The sequence below is a fragment of the Poromitra crassiceps genome (assembly GCF_964638095.1).
Source record: "Poromitra crassiceps genome assembly, chromosome: 15".
In the NCBI taxonomy this organism is placed as follows: Eukaryota; Metazoa; Chordata; class Actinopteri; order Beryciformes; family Melamphaidae; genus Poromitra; species Poromitra crassiceps.
In genome coordinates, this window is record NC_139634.1 from 31,265,790 (window position 1) to 31,288,520 (window position 22,731).

The following is a 22,731-nucleotide window of genomic DNA, read 5'->3' on the forward strand; positions in this document are numbered from 1 at the left end:
GAATTGTCGGTTGCCGTTTGCAAACACACAGCATTCAAAGTTGGCCCCTCCCCAGCCAGCTCCACGAGTGAGAGAGAGTGAGCGGTGGTCGAGCGAGCTAGAACAAAGCCAGTGAATCAGGAAGTAAACGTTGTTTTCCGATTGTTTCACAGCAGTCACATTCTAAAGCACAAATAAACACACTCACACCTCCGCACAAGCCAGCGAGGTGTCATATCGCTGGATTTTGTTTGAATGCACTCTGCTGTGGCATCTCTGCATGTGTGTGTGTCCGTCAAACAGACACACCGACAGCCAGGGTGGGAATGTTGTCATTTGGCCTTCGACGTCACGATTGTTTTTAGGGGCACAAGGCCACATGTCAGAGCACAAAGGTCATTGCTCTATTGACATTGTGAAGAGCAATTTTTCTGAAATGTATACTAAAATGAACCAATTATTACACATCCTGTGCATATAGGGTAGGCTATATCAAACTGAGGCGGCTGACACTTTTAAAGCAAGTGACAGTAGCAGGCTGGTAGCAGGGGACTGTCAAGGTGGCCTTAGGGATCGCAGGGCATCAGAGGCCATGGAAGGCCATGGCCTCCATGGCCCCTTTGTAATTCCCACCCTGCCGACAGCACAGCAGCACTCTAATCTGCACACAGCAGAGGAGAGAGATAGAGAAGTTCTCATCTTAGGTTGCCAAATACTGGCACTTTCATACAAACGCTAAAGGGTGCCACGTGCTTTGAATCATACAAACGCTAAAGGGTGCCACGTGCTTTGGATCAAACGCTAAAGGGTGCCACGTGCTTTGGATCATACAGACGCTAAAGGGTGCCACGTGCGTCGCTATCAGATGCCGAGCGGCGTGACAATGTTCCGGTATTTGATGACCTGGGAATGACAACGGGTTGAATACTCTGCATGCTGTTATTGGCTACTAGGGGCAGCCCAGAAACATCCCCACCACAGCAAAATAAGAGAATAAGAATACACCGCAACACAGTTGGGTGGGTCATAAGTGATGATTGAGAGGGATTATTTTATGAGTCTATACTTTTTTCTCTCGAAAATGCTGTGGTAAAATCCAGAGGTCGTGTTAACCAAATATATATTTTTTACAATGACAAACATCTGAAGGTTGTTTGTCATTTTAGCACAGAATTTGTCTTTTGCATGTCTGTCAAAATGACGCAACCTGCGCCCAGATCCCACCTTGGCTGTTTCCCCCCGACCTTAATAATCAGGAATGCCAAGCTTAGCTCTCATGTAATGAAGCAGAAGGATCAGAGGGGAGTTGATGTTGGCAAGAAACCGCTCAACCTCTGTGCCACAGGAATGAGATGTATTGAGTGTATGAAAAATCAAAGTACAGCAAGTGAGAACCGGAACAGCCAAAATATATGTACCAACAACACAGTGGCTTACCTCCATGTTTAGTACAGACGGGTGTCAGTCAGAGCTCCAAGAAAGCGGAATCTCCATGAAATCAGCTTAGGAAGGAACGCAGATTTCCATCAGTGGTGTGATGACTACATGGTCCTTTGTCTCTGCCTCCTCCACTCGTCTGTGTTCAACTGAACCGACAGTGTTTGTTTTTCATCTCAGAGTGCAACTGTTCCTTCGCCTGTCTCCATTACTGTATTGCACTCTGACACAAATATCCCAAGCTGGGGAAGATTTGTTTTGAACACTCGCCTAAAACCATTCCAAGACCCAGAATCTAGAAATGAGTCTACAAATAATTCACAACATCCACACAGTGATTTCAAATGAGTCTTATATTATGAATTAATTACATAATAGAATACATCTGAATGTTCAACAGTCTCAGTGATGCATTGTTGTGACTCATAATTACATTAAACCAAGTATCGTGCCGCACCAATAAAAACAAGGCTAGGTTGAAACCTAGCATATAGCCGGCGCGGAAAAGCGTTGACGAGCCTGTTGGTTGTAGCAGGCAGCGGCATTGTTAGTGTGGAGGGCTCTGTACTTGAATTTAAGAAAATGTTTTATTATAATCCATTCATACACAATAACTTTGTGAAAAGTGTGTGTATTTATTGTAAAAATATAAAAGATGTGTATTTGTCGCATTAAAAAGGACCCCACCCCTCAGTATAGCCTCATGGTGGATTGTCTTCCACTTCTATTGTTCTAATTACATCTCTCCCAGTTAGCAGTATCCCAAAATCACAAGATCATCATGAAATAGCCTATGCTGTCCCCTTAAACATTTTGCTATAAATATTAGAGATTTTCCTTTTTCTCTTTTTTGTGCTGCTAATTTGTACTTCTACTTCAAAGAACTTAAAAGTGTAACTTACCCCCAAAACACTTTCTTCAGCTTTTAACCAATATATATGACTTTGGGGGTGGTGTGTGAAGAATTCTGGTCAAAATTTCCACATTTGAGACCAAACTGTTACCATTGTACCATTTGAATCATTTTCAGCAGCATAAGTTCCCTCTATGGGTTCAAACCTGCTTTTTTTTGTGCCCTCAAATGAATGGGAGATTTGGTACATCGTGACGTCACGGTGGTATTTGCGCATGCCCCACTCATGTGAAAAATAGTTTTTTTCCCCATGTGATTACTGTAGTTCACGTGGCGCAAGCCCTTTAAGAGCAATGCATCCCTGGGTAATCGCCTACTGTGGCTAATATTAGCCGCTAGTTAGTTATGTTACATGGCAGTAAAACGCCACTGAATGACCAAATTGATAGAACTTTTAACCATTTCGAGTAACAGTTTCCATACGGATCACCAGCGTTAGTATGTTGTTTATAACGTGGCTATATTCATAACGTTTTCTATTATATCTATCTCGGATACACTGAGAATACTGGGAGGCGGGCCATAGCGTCTCTGTTGATGATTTGATTTGACAGTTCTGGGCGTTGGCGTTGGCCAATCCTGGCGTGTTCCACCCCCAAATCGATTGTGTCTGGCGCAAAGCGAGTGGGTTTCAGGACGAAACAGTCTCGAGCGGCCCATTTACGTTATCTTTAGAACAATATTCCTGGAATGCAAGTTTAACTAAACAGTTACATGTCCTCTGCATTCTACATCAAATGAAGACATTACAGGTTGTTTTATTTTGTATGTTACATACTTATTGGCCAAGATATGTTAGTTTATGGGGGAGGAATTCTGCCAGCTAAAGAAGAGAGTATAGGCAGCCATCTTGCCTGCAGAGTTTTCAAATCAAGTAGAATACCGTTTCGCAAGAAATGTGTGTGTGTGTGTGTGGGGGGGGGGGGGGGGGGGGGGGGTCAGTCCCCCTTTAAAATGCACCTGTACTGTCAAAAGTGCCACAACTGGCAATAGACCCTTCTCACGGGGGCCATTTTGTGTCGAGAAGCCAGGGTAAACACAGGTGCAAGCAAAACACTAATGAGGGTTTCCAACTTCCATGATTGGAATTTGGAAACCCTCATTAGTGTTTTGCTTGCACCTGTTCCAATCCAGTCCGCATTTCTTGGCTGAGTCCCACCCAAAGGCTGAAGGGCTTCATCGGATTGGCGTGCAGCAGACATCACTCAACAGGAGTAGAGCCGATTGGCTGAGTCCCGCAGCTCTCACCAATCCTCTGATTGGTGTGGAGCAGATGTCACTCAACAGAACTCTGGTGCGTAAAGTCGTGCTTAGATTCATTGCGACAAAGCCTCTTGTAACGCCAGCTCCGCTCTGCGTGCGCTGGCCAAAAATCTACAAAAGATATTCTCCAATTCACCGGCCGTCAGTTTGACTAAAAATGGGCAGTCCGGATCAATCGAAAGTTTCTCGGGACACACCAAGGGCCTTGTCTAGAAAGTTGGCGAAAGTCTTCGGCTGTCCAGGCAAGAAGGGCAACAGAACAGAAAGATCCATAGTTCTCAGCGTCTCTGTCAGGGTGCTGAAACATTTGTGAAGAGAAAAGGACTTGTTATCACCGTTTCACTGAAAACACTCAGAGCAGAAACTATATCTGATTCATGTATACACACACCAGTTTCGTCGAGAAACACACACACACACCTGCAAGTGCAGTACAGCGAGTGGGAGTCCACATGTAGCTGTCTGGCCAACTCCAGCTGGTGGTTGTCCATCAACCTGTCATTGACTACCACCAGCAGAGGCTTGCCTGCACCGAGGGCTTCTAAACAACTACCAGCTCCTGGGAAAAGAAGAAGAGCAGCATTGTTCATCACTGATTTTGTTTACAAGGACAGCAATAACTCGAGTACTGGCCTCAATCTAAATGAGGCAATATTCAGATTCAGTTGCTCACATGGTTTGCTTATAGATCTATTGATATTTCACATTCACGGCACGCTACGAAAGTAAAGTCTGATTAACAGAACAAAGGAGAGGTCAATGGAGCACACAGACAGCCTTTGTTGAAAAACCTCAAAAATCTTGAGCATGGTGGTGGTTAGTTAGTTAGTTAGTTAGGTGGTAGTTCAGATTCACGCCAAAGATGTTGGGGTGTCTTTTTGTCTGGTGTCAGTCATCTTTTCCTCTGTACTGTTAACAAGTTTGCAGTCACTGGAAGATGGAGCAAGCATTGTAAAGTAGTTGGATTGCTGCTCGTCACAAAAAGCCCCTCAATAATGCAACTAAAATCACAATACTGTCTTAATGTGATTATGCTTAGTGCTTACCTTATTTGGGTTAAGGTAATAATATAAGCAGAAAATGCTGTTTACAATGCAGTTTCTTATTCAGACTACTGCCTTAATCGGGTCGTATCTGATTATCGCTGTCCATGGAAACACTTGTAACTTAATACATTACAATCTTTCCCTAGTCAATTAGGGGTTCTCAGCTCATTGATAATCAAATAGTTTTTTTTTTTTTATTGTTTCATTACTGGTCGTGGTCGGTGCGTTTGCCAGCTTTGGGAGGCCTGAGGATGCGGCACCTTTCTGCAGAATCCACTGCAGAAAACGGCTAATAGCTATAATATTCTGGTGCAAAGCATCTTTGCTCAGAGTTTTCCCTTGCACACAATCGCTGACAAACTTAATAAACTAAACTAAAACCAGAATCAACCTGCAATCAGCGAAGAAAGGCTCCTGAGGACTGCACAACCTCTGCTCTAACAATACTCCCTGCACCTCTGACCTCAGTGAAATCTATCTGGAACTGGAATGAATGGGGCAGTCTCTTAATATCACTAAGACAGGTGGTCTGCCAATAGAAGTCCAGCCCCCCAAGCCCCGCCCCCACCCCCCTCCTGTCTCTATCATGAGCCATAACTCACTGACAATAGTTCAGTCTTTCAAATGTCATGGACTGTTTGGCGGACTGCACAGGCGTTGACCATGAAATACAAAACAGGATGAGGCACGCCGCAGCCGCCTCTGCCAAACTGAGACACCGCGTCTTCCAAAACAAGAACCTGCGTCTCTGCACCCACGCTGTCCTCTTACTGAGCTATCTATCTCACCACACGTGTTTACAGCTGCAAAACCTTAGTCACCTACAGTCGCCACATCAAAGAGCTTCAGTGTTCAGGCGTCCGATGTGGAAGACAAACAAGATCCTCCCGAGACAAGCTAAATCTCCGCCAACGTTCTGGTGGGGCTCAAAAAAGTGCAACAGGACCAACTTAAAACAAAAAAGATTCCTCTGGTGTTAGTGAAAGTTATTGGCATCTCTCACTTTTTTTTCTTTACCTTTCGATAGAATATTTTAAATGTTGTACAATTATCTTAACTTTGGAACAAATTTGTGGGACGAAAGTTGAACAGCTTGAAGTAACCGCTCAGGATTTTAGCAGTGCCGTGTAAACAAACCCACGACTTCTCAGGTGAAAGCATATGCATTCAATTGAAAAAAGCAGAACTTTTGTCAGTCAGGAAAGACTTTTCATCCCACAAATTAAATGTGTGTTGTTTGTTCTCTCTCTCTCTCTCTCTCTCTCTCTCTCTCTCTCTCTCTCTCTCTCTCTCTCTCTCTCTCTCTCTCTCTCTCTCTCTCTCTCTCTCTCTCTCTCTCTCTCTCTCTCTCTCTCTCTCTCTCTCTCTCTCTCTCTCTCTCTCGTCATCTACATTGGGATTTGATTTTGTGAATGGGATTCTCAATCAATGCTACCAGCCTCATTCTGACGACCAAAGAAGTTAGTGTTGACATTCAGAAGTGAAAGTCATCAGACACAACACACTACCATACGCAAGTAAGCTTGCCTATCCTTGTGTTTTGCTATCTGCTTAAGGGGACAGCTCACCCTAAAATCCAAAGTAGATATTTTTCCTCTCACCTGTACTAGTGCTATTTATCCATCTATATCGTTTTGGTATAGTTCCCTGAGTTTTGGAGATATCGGCCGCAGAGATGTCTGCCATCTCTTGAATACAATGGAACTGGATGGCACTCGGCTTGTAGTGCTCGAAGCACCAAAAAAAAAACATTTGAAAAACTCAACAGCATTGTCTCTTTTCCAGAAATCATGACCCGGTTACTCAAGATAATGCAGACTTTGTTGTGCGCAGTTTCATTTAGGAACTATTGTCTATTGCAGTCTCATAGGATCTAGCTAGCAGCAAGCGGGTTTAGTTCGGTCAAAAGAAAATAGTTCCTCCATGAAACTGCTCATAACAAGGTCTGTGGATTATCCTGAGTAACCGGGTCATGATTTCTGGAAAGAGACATTGCTATTGAGTTTTTCAAATGTATTTCTTTGGCACTTTGGGCACCACAAGCAGAGTGCCATCCATTTCCATTGTAATGGAGAGAAGGCAGACACTCTGTGGCAGATATCTCCAAAACAAAAACAAAAAACAAAAAAAAACAAAGATATATATGGGTAAATAGCACTACAGGTGAGAGGGAATATATGTATTCTGGATTTTAGGGTGAGCTGTTCCTTTAAATGTTGCCAATACTCTGCTACACGGCTTAATGTGTATCTGCCTTAATGTTGCCCTGTCACCGAGCCTCTGCTGCACTAATCATCACCTCTTTTCTGGATAATTTGCTTATTTTGCATATTGCTTGCTGATATATGTTCATGTTCATGTGTGTTGTTTGGTTTTCATTTACATCAGCCAACGACATTGTCTTTTTGGTGCCATTTGTTGTTTGTTTGTCTGTCAGCAGGATTATGGAAAAACTACTGGGCCAATCTGCATGAAACTTGCTGGAAGGGTGTAGCATGGGCCAAGGAAGAACCCGTTAAATTTAGGACCGCATCAGACTCACAGAATTTGATAGCAGACTGCACTATAGTTGTCCTTGGTGGAGGTCTGCGCTCTCCAAGTGTCCGTCTAGTTGCTTTTAATTTCAGGCATGTCATCTGGCCAGGCACCACACATGAAAACTATTTGTTGGCTAACGTTTTGGCACACAGAAATGATGAGTGTGACAAAAAAGGAGGCATGTTAAATTAGAGTTTAACCACTGCAGTCCAAAAAGAGTCAACACCTTGAACCTGTTTGAGAAGGAGCAGCAACAGGTGGATTTTGTCTTGATATTTTACACACCTGCATGGCTGATGACAAGATCAGCACGCTTCATGTCCTCTGCTATGGAGTCTTTAAATCGGAAGGCCTCCAGTGTGAGATGTGGACAACTCACTGCACTTGGGAGCAGAGAGCCTCTTCCAACCTGAAGAACCAAACGCTCATATCCATGAGCTTTTAAAGCCTGCTGGGAGAAAAAGTGAGTTAGCAATAATGTTGTCAAATCTAGACTTTGTGTATTATGACTAGCACCGGCTAAGTTCTCTTGAGAGGAACACCACTCGGTTGAACAATTCATGTTATTCCCATTTTCAAAGACCAAAGTCCATTTTTGTGAACACGAACTCCAAAGCTAGAAACTACAGTACTAAGAGTTCAGTGTGTAACCTTAGCAGGTAAACTGAATGAGAGATTGTTGTTGCGGGCCCAAGGACGCCAGCAATTTTGTACTCCAACAAGCTTAACGCTACCTATCGTGCATTCCTTTATAACTGCGAACTGGTAATCTTACGACTTCAAAGGTCATGAGCTGGGACGGTGACGTCACCAGAGCTGGTATTTCCCATTCCAAACTTGTAGGAGCCTCAGCAGCCCCGACCTCAAAAATCCAAGATGGCTGCGCCGCGCAACAACAGTAGTTATAATCGTAGTAATGTTGTTTAGCACTTCTGTTTTGTTTGTGTCTCACTAAATCAGCTGTACACACAGCACTGCCTAACTTCTATCTGCGTGGACACGTTGCTGCAGTGTTTGTATGCTCAAAATGCCGTGAAATGCCATGTTATCAACTGTTATTGCTAACAATGGCTAGCCTGGCTCCCATAAGTGACTCTACTACTGTACTCCGTGTAGTGCCGAAGTTTTTATGTGCTCCAAAGCGCCGGATATATCGGTTCGGTGCTCAGTGGTTGGGAGGGTGTAGTGCAGTTTACAATTTTGAGCATCGGGTCCGCCATGTGAAAAAGTGCTCGGTATTGGAAACTACGTACTATTTGGGAGTGCCTGGGCACCGTCATATTGGATAACAACATTGGCTCGGAGGTAGGTACAGTTTTATTGTGATTGATAGCGTGTATAGCGTGCAGCCACTTAGCAGGCGTTGCAGTGGCAGTAGGGCCCACGCATCAGAGACTCTGAAGGAAGAATAGGCTTGTTTGAGTTGACTGCCGCCTTGCCTGGAAAGCAGACGAGTGCAGTCAGGCAAAGCATCAACAAGTGGAACACCCCCGACAGCACACTCACTGCTGCTTTTCTTCTTCTACAGTTTTGTTTAACAGCAGTTTGTAAACAAATTAAAACATGCATTAGGGCAACCCACACTCACTGCTCAGACCCAGCCCTTCAGATTTTTTTTTTTTTTTTTTTTTTTTTTTTTTTTTATGTAAGCATTACAGGTGGTATTTATGTAAAATATGGAGTGACAGCTTGGAATAGATATCAAATTTAAGTTTGTACACTTCACTGTGGGTTTGTGATGCACCTGTGTTGAACCAATGGCCGCTCAGCTTGATGCGTTTCTCGTCATCCTCTGTCAACCGCAGTCTGGCGCAGTTGGGCGCCTCGCTCCAAATCTGCGCCCGCCTCGCTCTCACTAGAGTCCCGTGGCTCACGCAGTCGGCGCAAGTCGGACAACTTTTCATCATGCAACGGGGCAACAAGGCGCTGGTCGAATCTGCGCAGAACTTGCTCATCTCAAACGAGCCTATTGACTGAAGAGTCTCGCGTTGAGGCTACCTGACGACATCACAGGCTTGGTCTCAGTTTACTTGTTTTTGGAACAAGTGTTTATTGATAGGTTTGCCATTAAGCCCATGGCACACCAATCAAGCATTCTACAACAAACACAGATGTTTGTTTGGTGTGCCATGGCTGCCCGTCCTTGTTCGGTCAGATTCGACATGTTCAGTCAAACATTCTCCAACCACTTCTAACAATAAGGTTGGCAGTTGTTTAAGGATGTTTGATTTGTGTGCCATGGGCTGACCACGGACAGAAACATCGGAAGCTAGCGTTGCTAGCTACCAAGCTAACGACAGGTAAAATGAATTTGGATGGGCACATCATGGTGGTGCGTGTACTGTACTTACTTGAACGGCATCAGGAGACGTGATGCCCTGGATAAGCTCATCGAAACTGGTTGTCCCGACAGTAACGAATACTGTCTTCATTGTCTCTCAGAGCAGGCTGTCAGTTTGCGGGCAAACTTCATGCAGCTCTTCATCCGTCTGCCTGCAGCACGTCATGCGATCCATGATGATCCATGCAGGCAGGCAGCACGTCAGCTTCCTGGTTTAGGACGCAACTGTTCCAACACCCGAAAAAACACACCACGCTGCCACCTAGAGGTGTGGAGCCTATATGTATAATTGGCCTGGAAAACTCTGTTTGAATGAGGGAGCAGCTGCCTCTTTACACAAATAGGTTTGTGACTATAATTGAAATGTTTAATTTTAGGAGGGAAAACAATCAAGTTTCAAGAGAATGTTTGAAATTATCTGAATTACTGAATAGTTTTGGCTTCGACAAAAAAAAGGCAGTAAAACCTATGAGAAAGGCTTAAGAATATATGCAAAAACTTGACATTTTAGTGGAAATACAGATTGATTATTCTAAATATGTGTACATTATTTATTATACTGAGGATCTAGTGTTGTCCTTTCTCTTCAGAGATGCAAAAGTACTTCTTTTTTTTCAGTTTGCACAAAGGGAGGGGCAGGGTGAGCAGGTATTGTTACCAAAGACCAGTGCAACCGTGGCAACACCTACATCTAAGTACTGCAGGAATTAATCTGGAAGACCTGGAATTTTGGTTAAATGATTGAAATAAGGTCTGCGGTTAACAAAAGTTGATCAAACAGCGAAGTTTGTGTTCAGCAAGATCATCTTCACAAATGAGGACCACTTTTATGATTTTCGAAGCGTAAATGCATTTTTTTTAAATTGATTTTCAGAAAATGCTAAAACTCATAAGTGGTCCTCATTTGTGAAGATTATCTTGCTGAACACAAACTTCGCTGTTTGATCAACTTTTGTCAACCACAGACCTTATTTCATGCATTTTACCCCAAAAAGCAGGCAAAACTCCCACAAAAACCCATTGACTTTTACACACAAGAACCAGGAAGTGCAGGGACTTCTGGGTGAGCCTACAAAAATATGTAATCCCTGTGGTACAAATGTCAACATTTCAATCACTAGAATGAAAAACATGGTAGGACCTCATACAAACATCAAATTGATCATAATGATTAATATATTGACAATGATAGTATGGCCAAACAGATAACTCTAATATGAGAAAGTGATTGTCTGTTGAGGCTGATTGGGTGCACCTGGGGACGGTTTTAAAGCCTTCAGACACCTTCCGTCTCCCTCCTCACCTGTGTACACCATTTTGTTCTGTTCTTTTGTTTTAGGTAGTTTGTGTTGTCTAGTTATTTTCCCCTAGTTTATGTAATAAATTATTGTTTTAACTTTAACTTTGGCATATGACTCCTTATATTAGTTATTTCCTTGAGCCAGGTATAATTACAACCTGGCTCAAGGAAGCAACAAAAGGAGGGAGTCATATGCCAAAATAAAAGTTAAACAATAATTGATTAACTAAAAGTAATGGAAAATAGAGAACACAAACCACATCAAACAAACAGAACAAATTGTGCATAGGTGAGGGAGAGAGAGCAACCGATATGGCTTTATGCCCAAGAAGTTCACTGGGCCCAGGTGCACCCAATCAGCCTAAAGACCCCAAAACCCAGCTCATGCAAGACAGGTCCAGTGGGAGGGTCATTGCAATTCCCCTCATAAGAGCCCACTTGAGGATGAAGGATTGAATGAACTATGTTTTTCACTAGTGGGATTGGCATTACTTTTCTACATACTACCATATATCTGCAGGATAGATAATTTGTTTTAATTTGTTCTATGCTGCAGTACTGTAGAGCAGAGTCTACCGCATGAATGAGTCCGAAGACCAGGGATGTTAGCACTTCCTCATTCCCTTGTCTCAAAGTCAATGAGATTTTTGCATGGGGATTTTGGTTAAATGCTTGAAGGTATGGGGTTAACAAAAGTTTATGAAACTGACCTTTGTGTTCAGCAAGTTAATCTTCACAAATGAGGACCACTTTTATGATTTTTGAAAATCACTATTTTCAAGAAACACTTAAAAAATCACAAGTGGTCCTCCTTTGTGAAGATGATCTTGCTGAACACAAAGGTAGCAGTTTCATAAACTTTTTGTCAACCAAAATCCTCGTACAAAAATTCCATTGACTTCCGGACGAGGGAACCAGGAAGTGCATGACTTCTGGGTTGGCATACAAAAAATATTTGATCCCTGTACTCTATCAAAGAACTTTTATGGACTCTATTATCAGATGATGGCTGTTTGTTTGGAGGGGAAAAACACACACAAGACCAAGGTGAAACAGAAATTATTTAAGGCTCTGTTAAATTCTCAGCTTCAAAAACAATATGCCATATCTTGAAAAGTCACAAAAGAAAAAAAAAGTATAAAATGAAATGTTTTAAAATTGGCTACCCATGTCATTAGTGTTTAATAAATAGGTTACCACAAGAAAATAATAATGTTAAATTTGATTAACAGGACCAGAATTGTTTATCAAACCACATTGCGTCAGGAGTTATTAGATGACAAGACTCTGCATCTCCTGGTTTTAAAGCAAGTCACAGCATACAGTCAAACACAAACATGTACTGTGATCCTTTGGTCATTCCAAAATCATCTCATACTTTGAGGCACACCCACAACTTTGACCATTCCTCATAAAAATTGAAAATGGAAGACCTGCGTCCATATGATTTAGGCCTTGCAGAGCACAGCAATGACATTCTCCATGGTTTGACAGAATTCAGGCTCAAACAGTAAAATGGCTCTTCCTTATCACTTCTAGTCGATTTAGTAGAACATTTCCAATTTTGAGCATGCATATTTTGAGACAAGTTTAGCTGCCCCAGGTACCGGCAAACAGGCCAAGTAAAGTCTTGAAAGGTAAGGTATGAGACAGTGCAGTACAGCGGCCTGGTGGGTAGTGTGACCGTCCATGAACGAAAAACGAAATAAAAAACAGTTTGATCCACGTGTGTCCTGTCCAAAGTGTCCCAGAGCGACGCGCTTTATCTACTCACTCACTCCATGACGCACGAAAAAACTAACTAACTCAGGATTCACAACGCTGTATTTAGTCAGTCATAAGGATTATTTTTAGACATGGTTTTCAAATCAAAGTGAGCAGCAAGTACTATACCTGGAGCAGCAAATATTTATAGTTGATTGTTCGTGAGCCCATGGAAGTATGCATGCTTAAAAGTAAAAAATGTTTTAATTATTGTGAAATACTGAATTAAAATTAGATTCCAAACTTGAGACAAGATACAAGTAATAATTAATAAAAGGATATAGTGATTAAGCAGCTTTAAAAAAGAAGAAGCTGCAGCCCCACTTCAGGAATACTTCCAGGTTCCAACTAAAAAAAAAAAAAAAAAAAAAACCCCACAAGATTGAAATTCACAGATGGCCGTTCTAGCTCATTCCAATCAGTCTGTTTTCTACACGCACATTTGAAGAGTAGCTCCATCCTGGCTCACTGCAAAGGCCATTAAGGTTGCAGTAGAATGTGTTATACAGTCACGATATCAAAAATAGGACCGACTTCTCTCCTTGGAGATGGTTTGTGTTTGTGGTAGACAGTCATGAACCATCCCTTTAGTAGAAACATTGCCAGCTGCGGTAAGTTAACAGGGTCAAAGTGAAGTTGGCCCCAGGTTCATGGGTCATCAAAACGGAAAATGGTTGTGGTGATCTTGACAAATGATGCACCTATTAAAAAAGAAGAGAAACACAATCATTAACAGGTCTAACTGTATATCACTCAAACTATGGCAATTCACAATGTGCATCTGTGTGGGCAGTTGTTAATGCTCGCAGCATTTCTCACAGCATTGAAAAGTTAACTTCCTGTTTTGGAACATCATTTCATTTTCAGGATGTTACATTTTCCTCTTTCTTTGTCTGGCTTCTGCCGTCCGGCTCGTAGGCCTCTGGATCATTTGTCTTCCCTCTACTCTTTTGGTCTTCCTCCCCCAGCCCCCCCACCCCTGTGCTGCTCAGACAGTTATGTTCTTCATACCACATTCCTTTCTGCAATCTTATGATAACAAGCTAAACCAACGGTTCGCACGGAGCAGCACACCCACTCATCTTTCCCACTTCCAATGGTTGTTGCATGGTGAATACAGATCATCTCCCTCACACTATACTGAAACGCTACACAGTCATGCATGTGTCACATTTTCCCTCAACTTGTGAATACTTTTTTAGAGACTCCGGGGACATTTTGTAATAATTGTAAGTGACCAACTGTACTCTGAGCTCTTTGGTCTGGCCCATGTAGGAATGCAATCTGTGGTACCTACTCCTTCCTCACTGTATCACGCAGGCCGTGCAGCACTGTTCCTGCTTTTCTGGTAGTGTGGAATAGTTCATCTGTCGGACGATCTCGGCGAATAGCTCGTCCACCATGGTCTTGCTTTTGGCTGAGGTTTCAATGAAGGGGCAGCCCCATTCTTGGGCCAGTGCCCGGCCATCTGATCCAGAAACCTCACGCTCAGACTCCAGGTCGACCTTGTTCCCGACCAGGATCAACGGCACCTTCTCAAAGCGTTTCACCCTCACTATTTGGTCTCGCATTGGTCTGATGTCCTGAAAGATGAAGAGGGGGGGAGAACATAAGTGCATGGCTTCTCTTGAAAACCACTGAGCTATATGAAAATGTTAAATATAACTATACAATGCAAAGTTCTGCAATAGTACAACATGAATACTAGATGGCACTTCCAATGCAGAGTCCAAATACCATGGTTTGCTACCTAACGTGAGCTAGAATCTAACTAGACAACGTTCAATTTCAGCATTTGTATGGTGCACTATGGTGTGAAATAACTTTAGCATTATATGATCAGTTACCTGAAATGACTGCTGGTTGACCAGGCTGTAGACAAGGATGAATCCCTGTCCGTTCTTGATGTAGAGATCTCTCATAGAGGCGAACTGCTCAGTCCCTGCGGTGTCGAGAATCTCCAGCACAGAGGGCGACGAGTCCACTTCAATTTCTTTCCGATAGAAGTCCTCGATTGTCGGGTCGTATTTCTCGATGAACGTACCCGTGACAAACTGGACAGTCAGCGCGGACTTGCCAACGCCGCCGCTTCCCAACACAACAACTTTGTATTCCTTCATCGGGGCTGTGGAGGTTGACCCAGGCCACTTAGCAAGCTAACGAGCTAGCTAGACTGCTATACTCGTTGTGGAAACATTTGTCAATCCTTCAAATAGCTAACAAGCTAAACGACAAACGTTAAGCAATAAAACACTCCCTTCATCAACCAGAAGCCCAGGTCCAGCACAGCTAGTGGCTTTGCGTATGCTAAGTTAGCAAGGTAGTTGGCGAGCAAAGTTGTTGACCGTTACCGTTAGCTGGCTGGTGTTAGCTAACGCTAGCTCGCTTCTGGCCAAATCCACAGTACTGTCCCATGCTCGCTCTAGTTAAGGAGCCTTCTCAAGCTAAATCCCAATTGGAAAACACAAGTATGCGGAGTCATCGGCAAACTTGCTGTGGATCGAACGTTAGGGATGGCAAGTCACGGCGCATAACATGTATATTTCCTACTGTTGTTGTCAGTATCTCTAGACAGCAGCATGTCAATTCCTGCAGCTCATACTGTAGCTAGCTATACATAAACCAACCCACCGGTGTCGCAAAAACGCAATGCTGATGATGATGTCTGCGACTTCGTGGTTCGGGTTCGGCCCGGGCCTGGTTCTGGCCCAATACGGCGGTTTTCCTGGATGTCCTAATAATGGACGCACCCCAGATTCAACATGACCCTGAAAGCCAGTGTCTGCGCTATACTGCTGCTGTTTTAACACTGGATTTGTTTATCATATCAACCACTGCCCTGGTAGGTAACGTTAGGATTATTTTCTCCAATGTCAAGCTAACACAGCAAAATGGTTTGGACTTCCGCGTCTGATTTTTGTTTTTTCAAAATACCAGTTTGTATTTCATAACCAATAGAATGCAAAAAACGAATGTGATGTAAATTATTATAGTAGGGAATGTCTCGTTACCATGATAGAATGTTAGCAACTTTGCACTTAAAATGTAGGCTATATGTAAATGTGCATTTGCCACAAAGGTACAGTGTTGGGGGTAACTCATTACAAAAGTAACATATTACATGTAATATATTACTTTTAGCAGTAACTCAGTAATATAACTTATTACTTATAGGATTTAAGTAATATTATACCAGTTACTTTGTCAAGTAACTCAAGTTACAAATTGAGTTACATTTGATTAAATCAAAGCACATAATATTTCAAAAAGATACAATAATTTCCTAATCAAACTGTGTGTTTTTATGCAAATAACCACTATAGATGACAATAAGAAAGGAAAATAATAACATTTTGAATTTTGGATTGTTTACACTGATTTCAAGGTGGTTGAAATTATTTTTCGGGATGGTTCCGGGGCGGCAATGTCATTCTGCTGCTACTGTTGTTTTGGTGAAAGTAATGCAAAAGTAGTGTAATAAGTAATGAGTTACTCTACACAGAAAGTAATATTGTAAAGTAACTTATTACTTTCAAATGAAAGTAACTAGTAATATGTAGTATATTACATTTTGAAAGTAACTTGCCCAACACTGCAAAGGTATATTGATGGATGGATAAATAAATGCAAAATACATTTTCGTTTCGCTACTCTATTGCTGATTGACACCAAAAAACCCTACCTCTCTCCCGGCTAATCGGTCTGGTGCAAAGGGAGTAATCATGAAATTACATTGATTAAACTGAGTCAGTAAATGCCTGTAAGGTCTCCCAACATGATTGAAAACTACAAACTGACATGCAATGTATCTTTTTATTTCAGTGTCAATCAACAAATGATACATTTGATTTGGCCTGGTGTGCATACAAAGAAAGACCCATTTCATTTAAACATTGAGCAGAATTGAGGAATACGTTTTTTTTTTAGCTAGGCTATACATACTGTACATCTCTGCTTTCACTGATTCGAAACACACGCCTAACTGATATGTTACTGGTTTGTTATCCAACATTTTACAAACTACAATCCTATGTTCCTCTCGTTTTATTGTCATTGCAATTCCATTCTTTATTCTCACGTGAAATATTTATGACTTTACCTGCTATATTTTAAATGCAAACCTGATATTTGAATGAAGCCAAATGACTGGAGCTGAGCTTTTACAAAAGGCACATACCGTATGTATCCAAACTCATTTCAATTTCATAATTCATTAGTCACAGTCAGTCAGTTCACCTTTCCAGATAGAAGTAAGCACAAATCACAAGGTCACTAACAGCAGTCTCCTTCAATTGTAGATTATGCAAAAAGATTATAAACAACAAAACACAGCACAAGAGGATCACAATTAAGTGATTTATTAAAGGTAAAACAAAAACTGCAGAATTAATCATGGGCATAGTAACCTGCCTTTAATACCTATACATAGCAAAATAAATTGGCATGTAGCACATACAAGCACGACAAGCAAACATAGTGAAACCATAGGCGACTAAGAAACAGCAGTCACTTTCAAGTCTGTCCTAGAGTGGCAGAAAGAGGAGTTTTTCATATGGCTTTGTCCTGAACAGTCTTTGGCCCTCATCACCTTCCACAAGATGCCATTCAGTCTGGCACTTAAGTGATCGAACCCAGTTCAGTGATGGCTCACCAACTCGAAGGGATTTTAAATAAAGGGACAAATTGTACAGACACCCATTGCATGTGCTGTTTAGTGACAAAAAAACACATTACATCTTAAATGTAGAAACTAGAGAGGAAAAACACATCTCATATGATAAAGGCACAATTACAACTATTTTTTTTTCAAATAATAGTAACAATAAATGTATTTCAGAATAAAAGCACTACCTAATATTCACTTGTTGGGGACTGGAGACCCAATAGTGTGTAAGTGCACTCCAAAGTGTTTCCCCCGTATATTGAGACAGTAGTGATGATGAGAGGGATTCAGAGCAGGTGAGACACAGCAGAGGGTTTTGGTGTTTTTTTTTTGGGTACATATCACGTCATGCAGAGGCATAGTTCATACCCAATTATACCATCTCTGAGCACAGACTCTTATATTCAACAACCTGAGGGCCTTGAACCAATTCACCAGGATAACTCAGTCAATCCACCACTAGGACAAGTGCCATGGCAACAAAATCATTGGCATCAAGAGCAACTGAAGAGCATCAAATGTCCAAGTTTGCAGAACAGGTTTTTTTTGTAATGGATGTTGCTGCTACATGAACAACATTGGAGAACCAGGTCTTTGTTCACAATTTCGACTACAATCCTGAGGAGAATTCAGATTTATTGTTGTTTTGGATGACAATGAGTGAGCAAAGAATAACCAATTTCACAAACAACAGAAAATAATTTGATAATTTAACCCTTTGCACACTGCCCACACCCATGTCCTTCTATTCTCTGATCTTGACATCTGCTCCTTTTTATTTTCCCTGGCTGCTTTTCCACAGACAGCCTGCAGGTGGAACTGTACTGTGCTGTTTTTGGTGCATTACTGTTGAGCAGAAAGGTGTCCTGTGGAGACAGGTTTGCATTTTGTGTATTCAAGATTAGTATTTATGGGCAAGATCACGACTAGTTTCTCACAAACATTCCAGTTTGATTTTTTTTTCTTAAATCACTGAAGGAATCTACAAATCCACATTTCTTGTTTGATGTCAGGATCAGATATAGTTGAACCAATAAAATGCTTCTTTAAATGATGAGAATAATAAAACCCTGCTTGTTTAGAAGCAAACCATTCACCATTTACAGCTAGGCAATGTCATGCTTGACAAAGAATAGGGCTCTAGCAAACAGAAGAAAAGACAGCTCCCTCAAAACAATCTTTTTATACCATAATGAAATTATAACTGTGTACTCATATCTTTAACAATACAGTGATTTGATTTTTTTTATCAATTCTTTTCCCTATATTTATTCAAAATAAATTTTGAGTATTTTGACATAGTTATGTACATAAGTGCAAACAAGGTGAATATCACACATTCGTACACCCCAGCGAGGATCAACATCACCCAGCACAGCTGGGCAGCCAGGGGGGGGAGAGACATGATGGACTGCTCCAAGAGACTCCAAAATCAGCTTTTCTGGGCCAGGACTGGCAGGCCAACCAAACATTAGCACTAAATAATGAAAGCACACACCTCTGAATAGACACACTTGAGCGAGGGCCTAGTGTTGAGAGGAGGTGAGCAGCGGGCGGCTGTTGTCTACTTTGACTTCATACAAAAAGCTGAAGCATTTAAATCTTCCACTCAGTCCAAATGCCTCTTGACCTCCCTGACAGATAGGTGTTTTCTTTAAAAGCCAACATCCACTCTTACTTTTGAAAGACAAAACAATGTACAAGAACAACAAACAAAAACCAATTAAGACCAAATAAACAAAACAAAATAAACACCTGATCTCCCCAAAGGACCTTTGGATATTACAAGGATTTATCTGTTTTCCATACAAAATATTCAATCACGTTGCAATCCAAGACAAACTAGACGTTCCCTTTCTGAATAACTAGTGTGTATGTTATTTCAATTAATGTGAAAAATAAATTCACAATTAGGATAATACAAAGGTAGCCATGTTGTCATTTTGTTGCCATAGCAACAGCAACTATTATCAATAACAATGACTCCATCATTGTATACAAATGTAGATTTTTACATTATACCTTTTTTTTCCCTTGTCGGTCTACACAAACTATTAATTATGTATAAATGAAAGGTTTTATTTCCATGCAATGGTATCTTATGACAAATAAAAAGTATTAACTTACCACTAATACGTTATTTCCATACAGAGCTATCACGTCTTTATACAGTGATCGAGAAATAAGGCCCGTAGTCCCTGTCCTGGAGAACAGAACGGTGATCAGGACCGATTTAGCTGTCCGCATGATAAAAGTTCTGATCACAAGACGTGATGATCAGAACATTTAGCATATTCTAGGCAGACAGAGGTGATTCATGACAATGTGTAAAGTACAGAGGGGCCTAGAGGAAACCAGGTACGAGAGAGAGAGAGAGAGAGTAAGAGTGAGAGAGAGCGAGAGGGGGGTAAAAACAGATCTGAGTAAAAGGTTTCTCGTACACATGGTAATTCCCCTAGCTAACTATGCTCTCATACAAGGAATAAATACTTCTAAATCTACTAAAAATTCAAATGCCCCCAGGAGGCACAATTTATGACTCAAGTATGTTGTTATTTCCAGCTGGATAGCAGTTAGTGAAGGCATAATAATGTGACAGAGAGGGAAAAGAGAGGGGCTAGTTTTCTTTGTGTGTGTGTGTGTGTGTGTGGCTGGACAAAGCTAGTCCTTCAAAGCTGTAAGATTTAGACAAAATAATTTGCCTGGACATTCTAATTACTATCAATTTCATTGAGTAAGAGAGGAACATTTCTTCAACGAGATGAAAAAAAAATTAGGTACTGCAAGTTGCTCAAGGAGATTTCTAAAAGTAGACACACCACCCATTGACATTAAATATAAATCTATATAACAATACACATACTTGTATATGTCTTAACACAGTATCAACATGGTATTTATGTGACCTCTTAGAAATAGTCTATATATAGTGAATCATTACATTTCAACATGCCTATCTTTTAGATGGGCAGGTTTAGTTTTTGCATTAGATACATTCACGACACAATAACATGACTTTAAAATGAACAACTTTCAGTGGTAAATGCCATAACATCTGCAGCATTTTCAACTCATCAAATCTGTGATTCATCGTCTCTTTCAACACATTTACGTATGCACACAATTCACTCAGAGTATTTTTTTTTTTACATTAGAGACAGCACAGCTGTCTCAAAAAAGAAGAAACTACAGAGATGTGATTTACTATTATGATAACGATGCCAAATAACACATCTATCTTTGTGGATTGGCCTTTTCTTACAGTGTATGGACAATGGTGAGGAGACTTGAAAGAGGCACATTTGAATGTGGCTAAAAGTGATTTCAGCCCAATTTCCATACCCATTTCATCCAATTGTATATGCATCCAGAGCAATTCCTTTACAGAAATTTGAGGACCAGAAATCTGGCTGGTGAGATTTTTTTTTAATCACCAGACATCAAAAGGTCCATTTCTCCCCCCCTCCATCTCCTGACCTGACCACGACTTGGCTCTTAACCACTGTGGCTGTAGCATTTAGAGTCTGACGACTTTTCAAAGAAAGGACACAATCAGTGGAAAAAACAAACACACATTTTAAAGTGAGATAGGACATTTTCAAGTTCTAAGCTTTCTCCCTGAAGAGCCATATGACATACAAATCTTGTGCCATTTGCTCACTCCAAGAGCCTAATGAAATTACACAAACACGCTTCTTCTTCCTTTTTTGTACATCTTGACATTTGAAGCATCAATTTATTTTTGGAGGAATTATTGGCATTAACTGGATTATTGGCATTAACTGGGGCAGGTCCTTGCATATACCGCTGCTTGGCACATACAGACTTTGGTGAAGGAATCACAGGGCAGGAAAAGGGGAGGGAAAGAAAATCCTGCTTCCAGTTTTCTGCAACAATTCTGACATCAGTTGTGAAAGTTCAAGAAATACCTATTAAAAGGTATTTCATTTTAGATCTGAGCTCCATAATATCATCTCAGATTACTTGAGGGCAAGGATCGGGTACACTAAGACAGTAAAAAGTTCCCTCGACTTTAATTGACACCCATAGATTGTCATTTCTTTACATTGCACAAGAAGCCATTTTAAATCATGGAGAAAATATGAAAAACGAACCTCTTTTTCTAACAATAAATGGCTTGTCAGTCGTCGTACAATTAAACAAATTCAAAAATTAAAATATGATCCGACATCACCGCTCAAGACAATTGGTCAGTCAAATTCAATGTGTAGTGTTACTAGTGTGTGCGGTCTGGTCTGCTCCTGTCACAGACTCAGGCCCTCACACAGATGACACCTTGCCTACTTAAGGCAGTTAAGAACCACATTCTTAAAATATCTCTCAACTCAGCTCCATTAGCAGTACAGACAGGAGTTATAATATCATCACTTTATATCAAAGTCAATTTGAAGTTGATTTGTCACATGTTAATTAGAAAGGCTGTGACCATTACAAGAAATGTAACCTCTCATCTTCTGTTGTGATCCAGTATTAACAGATACTGAATATGAAACTGGATAAAATAACAGAAGAATTCCAAAGCATCTTTTAACAGTTTTTCAAACTTTCGTTTAAACGAGGATGTCACTGTAATTATTTGATTTTCTCAGACCAGAAGCCAGACAATATACACTATTTTTGGAATTACAAATATTGCCTGGCACATGACATCTTTCGCTGTATGGCGTAATCTATTATTTGAATTATTTTGGGGTATGAAGCCTCCTCCACAGCTGAGCAGATAAATCAAAGGCACAAACAAATTAACAATGAGAGACTGTTTCATCATTAGGCAAGACAAGAGCACAGACCATGAAACAAACTGTGTGGTAATGTGTATACATGGTACGGTTGAAACTGAACCCAACTGAACTTTTATAGCCATCTTGAAACGTAAACAAGACATGATATGAAACACATCTCTTTCAAGTGACAACAACACATGATGGTTGCAGACCAGCGGGCCGTCCATTTGCTTGTCGTCTGATCAGAATTACCATAATTCACTTTTCTCACTTTGGAACAGTCAAATGTGTGTGTGTGTGTGGGGGGGGTCGCCTTCCATAATGGCTCCAACCCTAAAGGGCTTTCAGTCTCAAATAGTGTGTGTGTGTGTGTGTGTGTGTGTGTGTGTGTGTGTGTGTGTGTGTGTGTGTGTGTGTGTGTGTGTGTGTGTGTGTGTGTATGTGTGTGTGTGTGTGTGTGTGTGTGTGTGTATGTGTGTGTGTGTGTGTGTGTGTGTGTGTGTATATATATATATATATAGATATGCGTGCACTTGTGTGTGTGTGTGTGTGTGTGTGTGTGTGTGTGTGTGTGTGTGCGCACACGCACGTGCGCTTTTAAGGTGTGAGGATGTATGGCTCTATTGCTCAGCCTGATCGTCAAGTCTGTATGCATCAGGACGGCTGCCTGCCTTATAGCAACAGTAACGGGTCCAGGCTTAAGTATTGCGTGAACCAATCTTTCACGATGTTTGATATACTT

General features: G+C 41.2%; 2 protein-coding genes across 2 annotated transcripts; both read right to left on the bottom strand.

The window, feature by feature from the left end:
* Positions 1–1,813: 1,813 nt before the first annotated feature.
* Positions 1,814–9,680, bottom strand: LOC310790559 (UDP-N-acetylglucosamine transferase subunit ALG13). Its single transcript, XM_083652261.1, has 4 exons — positions 9,528–9,680; positions 7,462–7,624; positions 4,013–4,151; positions 1,814–3,890 (listed from the first exon to the last, which is right to left on the bottom strand). The coding sequence occupies exons 1-4, from the start codon at positions 9,606–9,608 to the stop codon at positions 3,764–3,766; spliced, it is 510 nt and encodes a 169-aa protein (XP_083508387.1). The 5' UTR covers positions 9,609–9,680; the 3' UTR covers positions 1,814–3,763.
* Positions 9,681–12,984: 3,304 nt separating this feature from the next.
* rap2c (RAP2C, member of RAS oncogene family) lies at positions 12,985–15,199 on the bottom strand. Its single transcript, XM_083652260.1, has 3 exons — positions 14,429–15,199; positions 13,879–14,164; positions 12,985–13,282 (listed from the first exon to the last, which is right to left on the bottom strand). Exons 1-2 carry the CDS (start codon positions 14,699–14,701, stop codon positions 13,886–13,888), a joined length of 552 nt encoding a protein of 183 aa, XP_083508386.1. The 5' UTR covers positions 14,702–15,199; the 3' UTR covers positions 12,985–13,282; positions 13,879–13,885.
* Positions 15,200–22,731: the final 7,532 nt, after the last annotated feature.